Source organism: Vombatus ursinus, unplaced genomic scaffold (assembly GCF_900497805.2).
Source record: "Vombatus ursinus unplaced genomic scaffold, bare-nosed wombat genome assembly UNPS02009835.1, whole genome shotgun sequence".
Taxonomy (NCBI): domain Eukaryota; kingdom Metazoa; phylum Chordata; class Mammalia; order Diprotodontia; family Vombatidae; genus Vombatus; species Vombatus ursinus.
This window is the reverse complement of record NW_020949613.1, coordinates 5,698,082-5,716,272: the sequence shown is the minus strand read 5'-3', so window position 1 is coordinate 5,716,272 and position 18,191 is coordinate 5,698,082. Positions and strand designations below refer to the sequence as shown.

The window sequence follows — 18,191 nt, the reverse complement described above, 5'->3', positions numbered from 1 at the left end:
GCTTTTGGGATTGAGATTTCAATAATGGCAATTATATCCTTATGCAAATCATTATACATAGTACTTCTGCTAGTAACTATATCTCAACTGTTTTCAAACCACACATATCTGGCAACTGCTATTTGACATATTCTCTACATGTGTCATGCTATTTAGAAGGGAAAACTTTGAGTTATGAAACACTGTATTTTGATGAGGCTAATTTGTGTGGAGTTTACTCACATTTAACATACTTATGAGGCAGTTCCAATTCTTCCAATGACATCTTCACCCAGTTACTTTGATTTCAATGAAAACTGTGCATTTTTATTGGAGTGAATTTAACACTTATTTTTCATCCAATTACACAGAAAGTAATTTTCTCTCTTCTGTGGTCTGCTATTGGCTGTATTATGACACCTTTAGCTTCAGCAAATTTTTCGTATTTGAGAAGCTAAATTGTCAGTTTTCCTTTTTTTTCTTCCTCTTTGAAGGCTTCACATGATAAATTTCAACTTGGTTCATCATTTTTGTTGTTGTTATTATGCTTTATCCCAACTGCACATTTCCCATATTTTCTTCCTGGCAACATAATCATATTCCATAAGGGAAACTGCCAATAAAAAAAAATCCATTTTTGTTTGTCAGATTCGCAATGACGGAGATAGTAATAATGTCCTTCCCTAAGTAAAGCAAATAATCACATGTCCTTTCAGCATTTTGAATTCATGAAAAATCCAAAAATAAGAAGAAGCATATTATTCAGGTTAGAGGTCATCAACTTAACTGCTTTTCCTCTCTTGCTCTACTATGGCTGTTAACTTTTTGTGTCATTTGGTGATTTTATACTAACTGCATGCTGATTTGCCACATTTCCATTAACTTGCCATTTATAATTAAAAAGAAGCCAAAACTCTTCTTTTTAAATTTTGGTATTTTTAAGAGGGTAAGGGATATAATATTTAATTATTTTAATGCATCCTTTTATTATCAAATGAGTACAAGCCAGACTCTAGTCAACTTAAATATTCTATGGTTTACTCTGAGAAAAAAAAACAAATTTCCTTTCCTTTTCAAATCCCAATTTATTCCTCTTCTTTTCTCTCATTGTATAAGGAAAAGAATGTTTGAAAAGGACCAGTAGGTATATGTAAATTAGTCAACTTGTTGAATCCACAGCAGTAAATATCACTTTCCTTATGTAACTTATATTGTTTGGATTCAGTAAGAGAAATATATTCTGTCAGGGAGAAACAATAGCTTATTTTCACAACCTTTATTTTTCCATTTTTAGCCCCGGGAGAAAGGTCGGATGCGTTTTCACAGACTACAGAATGTACAGATTGCACTTGACTATTTGAAAAAACGCCAGGTATGATATTTTTAAAAGCCTACAATATTACAAACACTGGATGTTAGTGAATGAATATGTAGAGTTATATCAGGGAAAGAAAAAGTTAAAATATTTCCATGTCAAAATATTTTAATGATTAAGCTTGTATGCTAGTTAGATAAGTATATAAAAATTTTAATACTTACTGAAAGAATATTGACGGGAAAGAATAAATGAATACAAAAAAGCAGTTATCAAGCATTTCTATATGCTGAGGATAAAAAATACAAATGAAAAATACAGCAATCCTTGTTCTCAAAGAGCTTGCATACTAAAAATGGGAACAATACATTTTAGAGTAGTGATGGCCAGAGAAGAGGATGTTTTGGTCTTAGAAGTCACAGCATAGGGATTGGAGCAGTAGAGCAGTCAACTAACATGCCCCAAGACAAAGATTTAGAGAAATTATTGGTTTTTACATCTCTATTGGTAGGAAGACCTTAAAAGAAGGAAGGGATGTCAATAGATACAGATGAGAGTTTGTCTGTCCATTAAATGATGAAGATTTTTTCTTTTCTTTTCTTTTCCTTTTTGATTTTAAAATTTATTTTATTTTTAATTTATGGAATAAAACAAGTATTTCCATAACATAGTATAACAAAAAAGGTAACTATACATGAAACTGCAAATCTATTATGTACAACTTTGCCATTCCCTTTAAATATATAATAAAGTTATCATGTAAATTTCTTTTTTCCCCCCACCCCTAGATGTGGATACTATTAGACATAAATATGTATACATATATATATATGTAAAATCATTCTGCACATACTTCTGTTTATCAGTTCTTTCTCTGGACCTTTTCTTAAACAAGTTTAACCAGTAATAAAAAGTTATTTGCAAAGCAGCAGATAAAGAGCCAGTCTCAGAATCAGGAAGACTTAGGTTCAAGACCTCAACTCCTGCCTTTGACAAAGTCAATAAACAAGCATTTAAGCTCTTATTTTCTGTCAGGTACTGTGCTAAGCACTGGAGATACAAAGAAAGCCAAAAAAGAGTTTTTTCCATTAAGGAGCTCACATTCTAATGAGGGAAATAACATGTAAATAACTAGATACATGAAATATATATAGCTTAGGTGAAGGTGATCTGAAAGAGGAAGGCATTGGCAGTTGGAGAGGGAGTATTAGGAAAGGGGCAGCTAGGTGGTACAGTGGATAGAGTGCTGGTCCTGGAGTCAAGAAGACTCATTTTCCTGAGTTCAAATATGGCCTCAGATACTTGCTAGCTCTGTGACTCTCGACAAGTCACTTCACCCAGTTTGCCTCGGTTTCCTCATCTATAAAATGAGCTGGAGAAGGAAATGGCAAACTACTCCAGTATCTCTGCCACAGAAACCCCAGATGGGGTCATGGAGAGTCGGACACAACTGAAATAACTGAACAAGAAGGTGTGTTGCAGAAGGTGGATTTGAGCTGAGTCTTGAAGGAAGCCAGGGAATATGCATGATAGATGTGAAGTAGTAGAACGTCATGGGAGATAGCCACTGCAAAGGTGGGAAATGGAGTGTTGTCTTCAAAGAACTACAACTAGGCTCGTGTAGCTATATCATAGAGTTTGTAAAGTAAAGTAAGGTATTTGAAGATTGGAAAGTTAGAAGATGCCAGACTGTGAAGAACTTTAAATTCCAAACTTTCAATGCCAGATGATCCTGGAGGCGCTAGAGCTCATTGAATTTGACATGGTTAGTCCTTTAGAAAAATCAGCTTGGCAGCTGAGTGGAAGATGGATTGGAGTGGGAAAGATCTGAGGCAGGGAGACTCAGAAGGCTGTTGCAGTAGTCCAAGTGAGGTGTCCTGAGGGTCTGAAGTAGGATTGGATTCATGTGAGTGGAGAGAAGGGGATAAATACAAGAGATATCATGAAGCTAGAAATGACAATATTTGGCAAAGGACTGGATATGTGGGGTGAGGGAGAGGAGGACACTGAGGTTGTGAACCTGGGTGATTAAGAGGATAGTGATACCTTCAACACTAATAGGAAAGTTGTAAAAAAGTGAAGATTTTTTTTTTTTTGGTGGGGAGGAAAGACTATTGAATTCTGTTTTGAAAATGTTTTTTCACTCTTTTTTTGCCTTTCCTCACCTCCCAACTCTACCCTACCTTGATCAGGTTCTGTTATATTCACTTTCTTTCCATATGTGCCTTCTTCTCTGCTTTGACACTGAAACCACCCAGGTGCAGGCCTTCATCACTTCATGCCTGGATTATTTCAATAGCTTGCTGGTTAGTCTCTCTGATACAAATCTCTCCCCACCCAATCCATCCTACTCAGCTGTCAAATTGGTTTTCCTAAAAATGCAAGTCTGACCATATTAATTCCCTCCACCCCACTTCAATAAACTCCAGCGATTCCTTCTTATCTCCAGGATCAAATATAAAATCTTCTGTTTATCATTTAAAGCCTTTTATAACCTGTCCCACCCCTTTCCAGTCTTCTTATGTCTTACACCCCTTCTCCAACCCCCGTATACTTAGTGATCCAGTGACACTGACCTCCTTTTTGTTTCTTGGATATATCACTCCATTTCTGAATATTCTCATTGACTGTCTTCCATGCCTGGAACTCTCTCCCTCCTCATCTCTCCCTCCTAGCTTCCCTGGGTTCCTTCAGGTTCCAGCTAAAATCTTACCTTCTACAGGAAATCTTTCCTGATCCTGTGTAATGCTAATGACTTCCCTCTCTTGATCATTGCCCATTTATCCTATGGAGAGCTTGTTTGCACATAGTTGTTTGCGTGTTGTCTCCCTTATTAAAGTGGGAACTTCTTGAGCATAGGGAATGTTTTTTTTTTTTGTTTTTGTTTTTGCTTTACTTTGTATTCCTAGCATTCAGCACAATGTCTGGCACATAGTAGGTGCTAAATGAATGTTTATTGACTGACTATGGGACATCTCTTTTTAAGATGTCCAGTAAGCAGTTGGAGATGTGTGACTGAAGCTCAGGAGAAAGATAAGTGCGGTATATCAAGATCTGGGAAACATCTGCATAGAGCATATGGGCTCATAGGAGCTAATGAGATCACCAAGTTGGATAATATAGAGTGAAAAGAAAAGGAGGCTCAAGGTAGAGCCCAAGGGACAGCCATGGTTGAGGATACTGAGTAGTGGTTAGAGAATCAGAACAGATCAGTATCTTGAAAACCTAGAGAGAAAAGAATATCCCCAAGGAGGTGACCAACAGTGTCAAAGCTATAGAAATGTCAAAGAGGATCAAGATTGAGAAGAGGTCATTGTATTTGGCAATAAAGAGACCATTGATAACCTTGAAGAGGTCAGTTTTCATTTAATGATGATCTTGGAAGCCAATTGGAGAGAGTTTAGAAGAGAGTGAGAGGTGAAGAAGTGAAGGCACTGATTGTAAACTAATTTCTCAGGAATTTAGCCACAAAGTAAGGAGAGATATAGGAATGTGAGTGAGTGGGGATGATAGTGGGAGCAATGTGCTGGAGAACTTAGGAGGGGATGGGATCAAGGGTATATGTAGAGGGATTTGCATTGGTGAAGAGAAGGGCCACTTCTGCTGTGACTAGAATGAAAGCGAAGATAGTGAAGGGAGATGTCTAGATGTCAGAGGGAGGTGAGATGAGGAGGAAAAGAGAAGAGGCCCTCTCAGTGAATGGTCTCAGCTTTTTGGGGTTAAGTCTAGGGTGAGGTGTTTGACTGATGTGGTGGTGGTGGGGAAGGTGACATGAAGATAAATGAGAAGGTTGTGGTGTGTGGGATAGCTGTGAATGCTCAGTTGAGATAAGATGACATAAATTTGTAGTGGGCCCAGTTTGAATGGTGTCATTGATTTCATCTAGCTCTGTTCAGTGTAAAGTAAATAGGAGCAAAGAAGGCTGATGGTAGGAATAATCCAGGTTTGGGGCTTGGCAAGGCATAATAGGCATAAAGTAGGCAAAGGAGAAAGGGGCAAGGAAATTGAGGGTAGACAATAGTGTAGAGTTGAGTTGGATCACCAAAGAGTTAAAATAGAGAAGAGAGGAAAATGTAGCCAGAGCAGGAGTGATGATCTGGGAAAGAACTGAGAGGAAGAGGAAATGGAGGGCATGAGGAAGATAAAACAGGATTAGGGGTCATAAGGCATAGGGAAATATGAAATGACAGCTAGGTGGCGCAGAAGACAGAGTGCCAGGCCTGGAGTCATGAAAACCTGAGTTCAAATCCTGCCTCAGACACTTACTAGCTGTGTGATCTTGGGCAAGACACTTAACCTCTATTTGCCTCAGTTTCCTCATCTGTTAAATGGGGATAATAGCATCTGCCTTCAAGGGTTGTTGTGAGGATCAAATAAGATAATAATTGTAAAGTGCTTAGCACAGTTCCAGGCATATAAGTGCTGTATAAATTTTAGCGAAGATGATGATGATGATCAGATAAAGGAACTCGGGAATTCTTGAAGATGGAAGTTGAACATTTACAAGTGTGATAAGGACAAGGTTGTGACCATTTTTGTGTAGAGCTGAGGAGGAGTAGAAGAGTGGATAGGAATTGAATAGCTTGAGGAACTAGGGCATTTATGTATTTTAGGGCATACTAATATGTGCTTTGAAGTCATTAATATGAGGACAAAAGGTGGGGAGGAGAGAGAGTCTGTGAACCAGGCATTGAACTCATTGAGGAATGGGGATCTATCTATAGATAATGGCCACTGGGATCTGAACTGAGTGATAATTTTAGATATCCTGAATTTCATATAGGAGAAGTTGCTTTAGTGAAGGTGTTCAAGGGAGTGGAGATGGGGAGCAGAGAGTACTTCAACTGTTATACCATGAGAAAATGTGAGAAGGTATAGCCAGTAATATTAACAGTGTCAGAAGATACAGTGTCATTAGGAAGGAGGCATGTCTTAGTGAGATCTAGAAGATGGAAGATGGAGAAAGGTTTAAGATGAAAAGAAGTCTATTGATTATGAAACAGATATTCCATGGGCTCAGTGAAAGTGGTGCGTAGATCTTGAAAAGGACCTTGTGGGGCAGGGTTCAGGTGAATAGGCTTGAGGTTGGGGAATGTGGTTTGTATATCCTTCATCTGGTTCAGGATTACTGGGAGGAAGTGAGTATGAGGGGATAGGAAGGAATATGCTAACAAGGGTTAGTAGTAAGCGTAGACTGATTATCAGTGGTTTGAAACAATTTTGTTGAGGTAGGCATGAGATTAGACTGTTGGAGGGCCTCCTTGGAGGAGGCCTTAACCTTTTGACAGATGAAGATGTCATGTCCTATGAGACCCAAGGAGTCCTGCTTCCCAGCAGGTAGGAGCACAGAGGTGTGGCAGCTTGTTGAGGAGGCCAGGGTGTTTTGCTTTTCAAGAAAAGCCCCTGGGAGGACAGGGGAAGAAAAAAAGGTGTCTTCAGGGCAGAAGTGATTTCTGCTAGTCTCTCTCTCTCTTTTTTTTTTTTAGGCAATGGGGTTACGTGACTTACCCAGGGTCACACAGCTAGTAAGTGTTATGTGTCTGAGGCCGAATTGGAACTCAGGTCCTCTTGAATCCAGGGCCGGTGCTCTATCCACTGCGCCACTTAGCTGCCCCTTCTGCTAGTGTCTTAACTTTTCAATGCCCTAGGCAAATCTCTACAATTCTAAATTGCAGAAAAATTTCCTGTAAGCCTTGGCAGAGAGTTTTCTAAGGGGGAATTCTCCTCACACCAATGAAATCACAGGCCTGAACCAAAACAGCAATAACAAATAATTACTACAAAGAGTCACCTTCTAGGTGCTTCTATGGACAACTGAGTGGTGCAGTGGATAGAGCACTGGGCTTGGGGTCAGGAAGACTCATTTTCCTGAGGTCAGATCCAGCTTCAGACACTTAATAGCTATGGGACCCTGGGCAAGTCACTTAACCCTATTTGCCTCAGTTCCTCATCTGTAAAATGAGCTGGAGAAGGAAAGAGTAAACCACTCCAGTATCTTTACCAAGAAAACTCCAAATGGGGTCAAAGAGAGTTGGGCACTACTGAAATGACTGAACAACAACAGAAGCCCCCTATCCTTTTATGAATGATACTGTATATTGTGATGTCTTGAGCCAAAGGGAAAATAATATTGGGATTTCCAGAAGGGAAAAGCAGATATGGCAGAATTCAAAGTGGAGAAAACTTCCTTCTCGAGTCGATGGTAGATCAAAGGTACCTATGGTTCTACTTGGGGCAGTTAATTTAGAGAGGGTGAGAAGAAATGGGAAAGAAAAAAATGGGAATAAAATGATATAATAGTAATAAAACGGTAGCATCTGTTTCTTATTGTCTTTATTTAAAATAATTTAAATGCTTTTACTTAAATTGTTATTAAATGTGAAAAGGTTAATTTTTTAAAATGAAATAGTTATACTTGGTTATTCTTCACTTGAATAAATGTTCTTAATATTAATACTAAAGAAAAAAAATCCAGCTATAGTATTAGCATATAACATGTGCACTTCTTTCTAGGCATCAGTTTCTTCATTTATAAAATGACAGTGTTGGACTCTGTAATTTTCTGAATTTACACAGAAGAAAGATGGGGAAGAGGAAGAACTCAAATCAGTGAATTGCTCTGATTGTTAATTGGTAACTTGAGTTCAAGATAACTAAGTAGGGTACCAGTTTTGGATTAGGTGTTTATTTACAGCATCCATGTTTTCTATGGAAACTTTGAAACTGATTTTATGTTGATAAAAGAGCAGGGTTAGGGTGAGCATTTTATCTAACATTGTTTTATCTCTTCTTTCATCACTTAGGTGAAACTAGTGAATATTAGGAATGATGACATAACAGATGGGAATCCCAAATTGACCTTGGGGTTAATATGGACAATAATTTTGCACTTTCAGGTAAGCTTTTTTATTTTTCTTGAATCCCATAATTTCTATTGCCTGTTCTCTGGCCTGTCACTAACATTTTTTTTTTTCATTTTTCTCACCGGAGTGATTTAGATGCATTAGTGTCCTTTGGGAAAAAAATGAAATACAGGGATTATATTCATTAGAAATATATCTCTTATGTTTTGGTACTTTATTCCTTCAAGGAAAGGAAACCAGTCATTTTGGCCACTAGTATCAATCATCACTTATTAGTTTGACATTTCTTTTCCATTTGTAAATAAGAGCACAAATAAAGCTTCTGTTTTGTTTTACGAACTAAGCTTATTGTCTTTGTTTCAGAGTCTAAATAAAAGGATCCTGTTTTATTATGCAGAACAAACTTCATCTGTTAATTAGACTTTTTCAGTTGTCTTAGGCTGCACAAAGGTTTTGTGAATCCTTACTCATAGCTAGTTTCCATATTGATTTTTGGTAAGTGTTCCTTAGTGTAGCTTAATATTACTGTACAAACCAGTTTCTAATTTGGCTAACACTAGATGGCACAATAATTATAATGTTGTAACCTGTCCTGAACTAGGAACAGTTTAACTCATGTTTGTGTAGAACTGTGCTTTCTGGGAGTGACTACAAAGGATGTCACCTACAATAGTATGCTAATTTAGGGTTATTTTATAATTTATAATTGTCTAATTATATTTTAACATATGTGCTGATTTTAGTCATCTTTTGTTTATTGCACACTTGATCATGTAATTGTGAAGTCTGGTTTAATTTGCCGAAGCATTGTGTCACTGACTCAAAGAAAATCATAACATGAGTTACTTATATGATGGATGTTACATTTTTTACCATTGAAGAAATAATAGAGTTACTGGTTATAGACTTGAAGAAAACTTGACTTCTTTGGGAAATTTACAGCCTCTTCTTCAAACAATAACAAAAAATAGTTTGATTTCTGTAGGGGGCTTTAGGATTTGCAGAATGTCTCATACATATTATTTCATTTGATAACCCTGTGAGGTCAATGTTGTAGCTGTCGTTATCTCCAGTTTACCTTTGAAGATACCGAAACTGAGAGAGCTTAAGTCATTTGAATAGAACCTTGCAGTCTTCCACAAGGCATCTCTTACTCATACGTCAAAAATTATAACTTGTAGTCCAGTTCCTGAGATAACTTCTAGAGGGCATGGACCATTTTACTTTAGTTTTGTATCCCTAGAATTGAGTAGTGCCTAGCACACAGCTGGTACTTAACAAATGCTTATTGAGTGATCTGCTGAGAGTGGCTAGCAGTCAAGTTGTGAAAGGGAGCTGTGTTCCTCCAAGGTGTTTGCCAGTGTCATGGAAAGTGGCATGAATTCAAACAAAAGAAGCATCTCCTTTTATTGGTGAAATTCTCTACTCCTTTCTCTAAATGATTTTATACTAATTGTGTTGCATCTGAGGACATAAAGCCTCCCAGAAAAATCCATAGCTGTCTGAAAGAGATTGGTGTAACCATCCACACTGGTAAGTCAAAACTGAATTCAAAATGGATATTGCCCAGAATGTAACACACAGATGGAGAAGCAGACCATTGAGTTAATCCATCAATATGTCTCTTTTAGATAGATGCTACAGATGGGTAATATCCCTTGCCCTGAATTGACTAGGAGGCAGTCAAGCTGATTGTGAAATTGTATAATGTTTTCTGTGATGCCAAACTGCCCAATGCTTCCAAAGTCATTTTCTTTGTCAATATGGTGCTATGTTTCTTTGGGTTAGAGAACACCATAGTCTTGGAAGTATTAAACAGATGGACAGTATGAGGAATATATTGGCATCCTAATATTAGAGGCAGCCAGGAGGCATAGTGGATAGAACACTGGGCCTGGATTCAGGGAGATCTTAGTTCAAAATCCAGTCTCAGATACTTACTAGCTGTATGACCTTGGACAAGTTATATAACCTTTGTCTGCCACAGTTTCCTCAGCTATAAAATAGGAATAATGAGAGCACTTACCTCCCAAAGTTATTGTGAGGATCAAATGAGATCATATTTGTAAGTGGTTTAGCACAATACCTGGCACACAGTGAGCACTTAATAAATGCTTGTTTCCTTTCTATTAAAAGAAGAAGAAGAAGGTCTCCAATTTGTTAGGTAGATCCTTTATAGAGAATATATGGGAATATAAGTGGAGGGAGTATCCACATGGAGAAAATGATTGGTCTATCTGAGTACTGTAGCAAAACTTGAGAAAGAAGAAGGGCTTGGGGATAAAAGTCATCCTTGAAACTCTAGTTTCTAAAGCCATTATATTTCCTTGCCTTCTCTTGTCAGATGCAGAATTTAAAATCTTTTCTGTTTTCTGTCTTACAGAGAGCAGTAGATGAGAAGTCAGGAAATTGAGGTTCTAGCTTTGGCTGTACTGCTGTAAGGCACCCCACCTCCCAAGGCCTCAGAAAAACAGAGATATGTTTTCAAGGTAGAGGGAAGGGAAAGCCAAAGCTTGGTTGACTCAATAATTGGCGAGACTGAGAGGATGATTCTGTTGAAGACATATCCAATTTAAATAATTTCTCTAAGATGTTGATTAACATGGGAATCATCCGATGATACTATCATGTATCATAGATTTAGAACTAGAAGGTACTTCAGAAGTCATATAATTAAAGCTAGTGCTTTGAGATTTACAAAGAACTTAACAAATATTATCTCATTTTATTCTCACAGCAACACGGGGAGGCAGGTACTGTTCCCACCTCCATCTTACAGATGAGAAAATTGAGGCAGACAGAAGTTATGTGACTTGTCCATGGTCACTCAGTTAGTATCCCAGGCTGGATTTGGACTCAGATCTTCCTGACATTTAGGTGGTGCGGTGGAATAGAGTGCCAGCACTGGAGTCAGGAAGACTATCTTCCCAAGTTCAAATCCTGCCTTAGATACTTACTAGCTGTGTGACCTTGGGTAAGTCACTTAACCCTGTTTCCTCATCTGTAAAATGAGCTGGAGAAGGAAATGGCAAACCACTTCAGTATCTTTGCCAAGAAAAACCCAGATGCTTTCATGAAGAGTCGGACAAGACTGAAACGACTAAGGTCACTAAATGACCAGTCTCTTCCTTTACAGAGAAGGAAACAGGGCCAGAGAACTTAAGTGGCTTGCCCCAGACTGTAAGTTCAGAGTCAGAGTTTGAAGCCAGGGCTTGACCTTTCTAAAACTGAGTGCTCTTTTTCACTGGCCTATACTATAGCGAAAATTATATGCATCTATGAGAAATAGATGGAGTGCATGGTGTTTCATCAGTGATAGTGGGAAAAAATGCCAGCTCTGGGGTAAGAAAAATTTGTGTTCAAGGTTTTGAGAGAAAAGATCATACCCTTGCCAGATTTCACAATTGAGAGAAATTCTGAATTCATGGCTCTAAAGACAAATAGTGCATTGGTTTCCTTTAAGCCATTTTCTAATAGGATTATAGATTTAGAGCTGGAAGGGTCACTTAGACCAGTCCTACCATTTTACAAATGATGAAACTGAAGTCCAGAGAGGTGGTAACACTGGCCTAATGTCATAAAGGCAGAATTTGAATCCTGGTCTTCCCAATCATGTTACTAGTGTAACATAACACTATTTATTTTAATAAGTCTTTTCCAGGAGTTAATGTGTACTTCTGTATGGTTATAGTCCTAATTCAGTCTAGAAAGTAATCTTATTCATCAGTGGTTTCTAGAAGTCTAAGAAGGAATTGAGGGTAAAGATGATTGATGTAATGCATTGAAATAATTAAAAAAAAAAGTTCATTGCTTCTTTACTCTTCAGTAAGAAATCCCGATGTGGTGAGGAAACTATTCATGCATATGTTTCACACACATGTATCTATATCTATATGATGCAATATGTGTTTATATATATATGTATATGTACACATATAATATATAGTATCTGCATAAATCCACACATGGATACATATGGACAAGAGTTGCAGAGGATGAGAAGATGTGGATGAGTTACCCTTCAAATTAGTGGAGGGAGTACTGACGTTGTTAAAATCATAGATCATTGAAGTGACACAGAAAATTTTACATTTGTTTTGGTTGGAATTCCTTTAACTTCAATGAATGAACCATATGCATTAGGAATTTAGTGTAAAGGAAGGCCATCTGGTTAGGTTTATCTATGGAAGGTTAATCATGGAAGAACCAAAAAAAACCTTGATGTGAATTTGAATTGTCTGTAAGAAAGAGAGCCCAATGACATGTACTTGATGAAGGTGTTATATAGGAAGTATCTAACATATTTGAGTGTCTGAAATTACAAGGTGTTATGAATCTTCCCCCATACCTTCATATTAACCAATATTAAAAGGAATTCATTCATAATAATAAACACTTATAGAGTGCTTTAAGGTTTTCAAAATGCTTTACATATCTTTAAGCCTAATAACATCCTCTTGGGGGTACAGTGGAAGGAGCACTGAGCCTGAATTCAAGAAGAGCATGTGACTCTGGGCAAGTCACTTAACTTCCACCTCAGTTTCCTCAACTGTAAAATAGGGATAATAATGGTACCTACCTCACAAGATTGTAGTAAGGATCTAAAAATAACATTCTTAGTGCAGTGCTTGGCACATTGTAGGCACTTGTATTCATTTGTTCTCTCCCTTATGTGATTTAAGTACTACAGATGTGGTCCTTATTTTACAATTGAGGAAACTGATGCTCAGTGATGCTAAGTGCCTGGCCCATTTTTACAGAACTGGTAAATATCAGATTTGAGATTTGAACCCAGTCCTCTTTCCAGTAGACCACATTGTTTGTCAAGACATATTTATAATGGAACACTAGAATATTTTGGTGAAACATCTCATCTTTAAGTGAAATGGTATGTTTCTGACTATTGTGGTTAAGATTATATTTTTATTTTTTGGATTGAATATACTGAGATTTATGGCTAATTATAACAACTGTAATATTCCCTTAATGGGACTTGACCACTTATCTAATACTATTGATACTAAAAAGAAAACATTGATTTAATAAAGGTAAAAAATCTTTTGTATGTTAGTTATAGACATCATTGTTTTATTTGTTTGGATCACATATAAATCTATGACAAGCACGCAGTTTATTCTTAAGTGCTTCAACTCAGGAAGGGCATAATCTATCAGTATTTTTACCTCTATAGTATATCTTTAAATCCATACCGCATTATATGATTGTAGATTTAGAGCTGCAAAGTACCTTTGAGGCCATTTAGTTCAATTCTCTACTTTTACATATGAGGAAATTGAATCTCAGAGAATCTATGTGACTTGATTTGGACCCAGGTCCTTTGACCACATTCAGGACTTCCCCCACTGCACCAGAATTAATATTACTAATTGCCTTTGCCATTCCACAAGATCCTCCCTCCCTATCTGCCTTCAGGTTTTTTTTTTCTTTATCATTATAGGAGGCCCAGCATTTTATTTCCCTGAATTTTTTTAAGGAAATTCGAAAACTTTTGATTCCTTTACTGGAATGGAAGTACCTTACAGAAAGTATGCCTGTTCTGCCTATATTTTTGGATTCTTTTAGCAATATAAAAACAGTGTGCATACCTAAATTTTATTTGTATTGTACCTACACAGTTTTTAGATATCAGGAAATAAAGTAAGTTGCTATTATGGAAGGAGCATAAGACTTAGTTTGAAGAGACCCGGATTTGAATCTGAAAGTGATGGCACTCAGCTATGTGACTAAAGTCACTAAACCTCTCTGAACCTTAATTTTCCTCATTTGTAAAATGTAGAACTTAACAAGGTTGCTGTGAAGATGCTTTCAATTCTAAAGGACTATATAATATGTGCTTTTATTATAAAAGAGTTATTTTTTGAGGATTATTTTGTTTGTTCATGAAAAAAGTAGAAGGGTATCATAGAAGGTTATAGTGAATATGTAGTTTTAATAGCTGCATTTTACAGATGAAGAAATGAAACCTGCATTTGAAAGGCACATTGCTAAATCATTCCTAGCTGGTATCTGCTTTGTTATTTGCTCTCAAGTTTGTAGTGCTGGCTAATAGTTTCAAAGGTTGTTGCAAACTTTGACACTGTGTGCACATTATGTTAAATAGCAGAGAAAACCGAAAGTTAAGATGTAAGACTCTCCGGACGCTGTCAGATTCTGCATTTACTGGGAAAGCTCCTTAGCATTACATTTTGACAGCAGTGATGTTTGGATAAGAGGATTGGTGGCCAGAAATAAGCCACAGTGTCTAATCAGACACAGGGGCCTGCCTGGGCAGTATGCCATGACATTTCTTGTGAGTGTATTGCTCATAAGCAAAATGGCCTCATGCTGAAGAGGATGGACATGAAGTCTGTGAGGAATTAGAATTCAAAGAGGAGTTTCAAACTCTCTGGAAAGGACATCACTGTGTAAAAGGATTTGGAAATGAGTGAATCTGTGGAACTCTGATTGCCTGCAAGTCAAATGGGGAATATCTGTGGATGTGTAAGAGCAGAGAAAGAAGAACATTATTTAAATCCTGCCAGGGCTCCCTTGAATCCTGAAAAATATTCCCCTGGAAGAAGATATTTCAGAAGGAAATCGAAGAAGCAAGTTATAGGAGAAACTGATTCAGGGCCAGTTCATGAAAATGAAAGAAGAAAGCAGAAGGATATTCACATTTCAGAAAAGGAAGAGATTTTCCCCAGTGGATTGGTATTGGAGAAACCCTCTGTACCGAAGGTTACACTGGATGGTGACATTCTGAGACTGACTCCAGAAGTTTCAGTTGACAGCATTAAGCAGAAACCTTTGCTGAGTACTGCAAATAGGGAGTTTTTTAAGGTGAAAACTTCTCCAGCTAAATCTGGTGAAACGGAAGAAGTAAGTAAACTGAAAGAAAGCAGTTTAGAAAAAGACAGTACTCCATATTGTGCAAAAAGGAAGAAACACTCAGATGATGTCAACACAAGAGAATTAGCATTCCAGGGGAAAACTGATGTTTTTTATTTTCAAAAAGCAGCCAGCCTGAACTCTCTTCATTACAATCTAGAAAGACCATCTGAAGAAAGTCAAAACCTATCAGGTCATTTTAGCAATGCCAAAGAATCACAAAGCTTGGAAAGATTTCTTCCCCAGGGAAAAGGCAGCTCTCATTTTGGGAAAAAGAGAAGTTATTCTTTCTCTGCTAATTTGTCCTTTGCTTCCAAGGGCACAGAACTTGCTACCCTTTCAACAGATGGAAATGAGGTAAGTAGGACTTGGGGTTTGATAATGGAATGTGTAAGTACTGGTGTCCATGTTTGGTCTAGATTCTGCAGTTGCATTTTTCAGTTATGGGGATTTTTCTTAAAAATGGACAAACAGCCCACCAGCTTTAGGCAATAAAAACTCGGCAGTCGCCACTGATGATGACAGCAGCAATATCAGCAGTTGACATTTGCTTTAGATGGTTACTTTTCTAGAGGCAACTGTTTAAGACTATAAATTGCAAAACAGTTGTAGATTTGAATTGGTAGTGAGAGTTTTCCTTACTTGGGCACTTCTTACATAAATGAAATCATAGGTATGGGACCAACTGTCATTTATACAGTGCTTTAAAGTTTGCACAAAGCTTTCTATGGACTATTTTATTTGATCATCACAACAACCTACTGAGATGGTGTTACAAGTATAGATATTATTATCCCCATTTTACAGATGAGGTTTACTGAAAAGGAAACTGGGGCTTATACTTGATCTTGGTCATTCTAGCTTGTAAGTGTCAGTCGGAGGTGGGATTTTAACCCGGGTCTTTTAACTCCAAGTCCAGTACATTCTTCACGAGGCAATGCTGCCCCTTCTTTTAAAGGGGGTTTAGAAAAGTGTGTGTGTTTTTTCTTTAAATGAGATCTATAGATTTCTTTTCATTCCTCTAGTTCAAATTACTCAGAGCTATTTATATAAACATATTTCTGTTGCAGGTGTTAAAAATTTTTTTCTCAAATGAGATGATGAAGTGCTTTGTAAATGTTAAAACCCTACATAATGCTAATTGTTAGTATCATTATTATTTATCATCTCTTGGAAAGTCAGTTAGAAACAGTACTCAGACAAGTCACTAGCCTGCTCAATTCTTTAGCTTGGAATGGTAGAGTGACAGTTTGCTCCTAGAGCCAGGAAGACTTTGGCCCAGTTCCTGCTTTAGACACTATGTGATTGTGTGACCCTGGACAAGTCACTTAACTTCTTAGATCTCTCTTTCATCAGCTCTCTAAGACTATAGAATTACATTGGTAGAGGGAATTTCCTCACTAGGAAGTTTCCTATACTAAATAAATCACTGCTTAGTGTTCTGTGGACTATTACACAGGTGGATCAACTAACTGGTTTTTTGTAGTTCAATAAAGGTAGTAAAATGTAAGTTCATTTTTGGTATTCTCACTGAAAGCATCTTGGGTAGAATTTTTGTTACAAGCAAGATTGCAGGAATAATATGTACCTTATCCTCAAGACATGGTGTTATTGACTAGATAGAAAAAATATTTTATGGCTCAACCTAAAATAAAAATTAGTAATGCCACATAGTTCAGAGATCCCAGCATTTCACCTGTGTCTAATTGTTGACAAAATTACTCAATCTTGGTTTTAATTTTTGAAAAATGGAGATGCTGGTAGTTAATTTGTCTTCCTAAAAACTGTAGCAGCCCCAAATAATCTGTGTATGCCTTCTGCCTTCTGTTGGTAGGAAAGAATTGGCAACTTTGCCTGCTAGCTTTTTCCATCTTTGAAAAACAGACTTTATTTCATGAGTATAAATGACAAGTGTTTATCAAATTGAAAGAGAATTCTTAGAGAGAATTCCCTTTTCATTGCCTTAGGGCAGAGGTAATTTGCCCAGAGACAAATTGTGGCTTAATTGGTGGCCTTGGTGTGCACAGTCATTGTTTACATTAGCACATGAAGTCAGGAAAGAAAAGCTGGTTCTAAAGTCCCACCACACCTTGCCAGCATTATGTCATTCCATCTATTTACATTTTATTGAGGTGAAGTGAGAAAGCTTATATATAATCTATTTGTGTGACATAGAGATCAGTGGAAAGGGAAACCAACTTGATCCTACCTGCTCATGTCTGAAATTCTGTTTTGCCCTCAAAACACAATCTTAGTCTGGGCTTCTGAGCAATTTTGATGTGGAAATGAGGTGAAAATAAAATTTATTTTCTTTCATCAATGGAAATCCTCTACCTGTAGTTTTTGATGCTGCTACATCAGTTACCCTGAATTTGTTTCCTCATTCCTGTGTCCAGTCTTTTTTTTTTTTTTTTTTTAATCTGTCTTTAAGAACATTGAATGACTTTAGGTGATTCATCTATTCAGTTCCATAACTTATCTGGAGAATTCCTGGGAAAATAATAATAGTAATAATAAAAAAGGCTGCCACCTGAATTGTTTTTGGATAATTGTTTCCTTTCTATTTTCTGCTTATTTATATTTTTATCTGACCCTTTTTTTAAAACTTCCTCATTTTTCATGATGTACTTGATCACTATTTTTCCTCCCTTCCCTTTTCTTCCCAAGTCTTGGGCTTCATTGCATTATAAAATTATAATATCATGCCAGTGACAGCATCTCTGCCAGAAACATTTGCTTTTAGCCCGGAAGAAGCCTCCTCCTATCATATTCTCCCCTACTTCAAATCTAGGGGAAGGAAAAACAGAAAAATGTAGGTGGTTCTTTCTCTGCTATAAAACACCACCAAAAAGAACAAATTATAATTTGTGCCTATATTTATATTTTCTGTTTCCTGTCAAGTATGTCACTATTTAAAGGGAAGAGGGAAGAAAGGTGATTAACTGTTTATATTTATTATGTATGTTCTTTAAACCTATAATGGGCATATAGAAGCACAAAATCTTAGAGTAGTAAGGGAATAAAGAGGACATTTAATCTAAACCATACAAGGTCACATATCCACCAAGTAACTGTATTCCAAGTAACTATACTTACACTTCTCTTCTTCAGCAGAAATACATACTTTGTCTTGGCCAAGACAGTTT

The 18,191-nt window shown here is 37.1% G+C and overlaps 1 protein-coding gene across 9 annotated transcripts in view; it reads left to right on the top strand.

The window, feature by feature from the left end:
• DST (dystonin) overlaps positions 1 to 18,191 on the top strand; it is a 445,378-nt gene that overhangs the window by 152,282 nt on the left and 274,905 nt on the right. For all 9 annotated transcript variants that reach the window (XM_027852998.1, XM_027852999.1, XM_027852997.1 and 6 more), the window contains 2 exons: positions 1,274 to 1,351; positions 8,098 to 8,190. In XM_027852998.1, the coding sequence (XP_027708799.1) occupies positions 1,274 to 1,351; positions 8,098 to 8,190 (171 nt within the window). The remainder of the gene's footprint in view (positions 1 to 1,273; positions 1,352 to 8,097; positions 8,191 to 18,191) is intronic.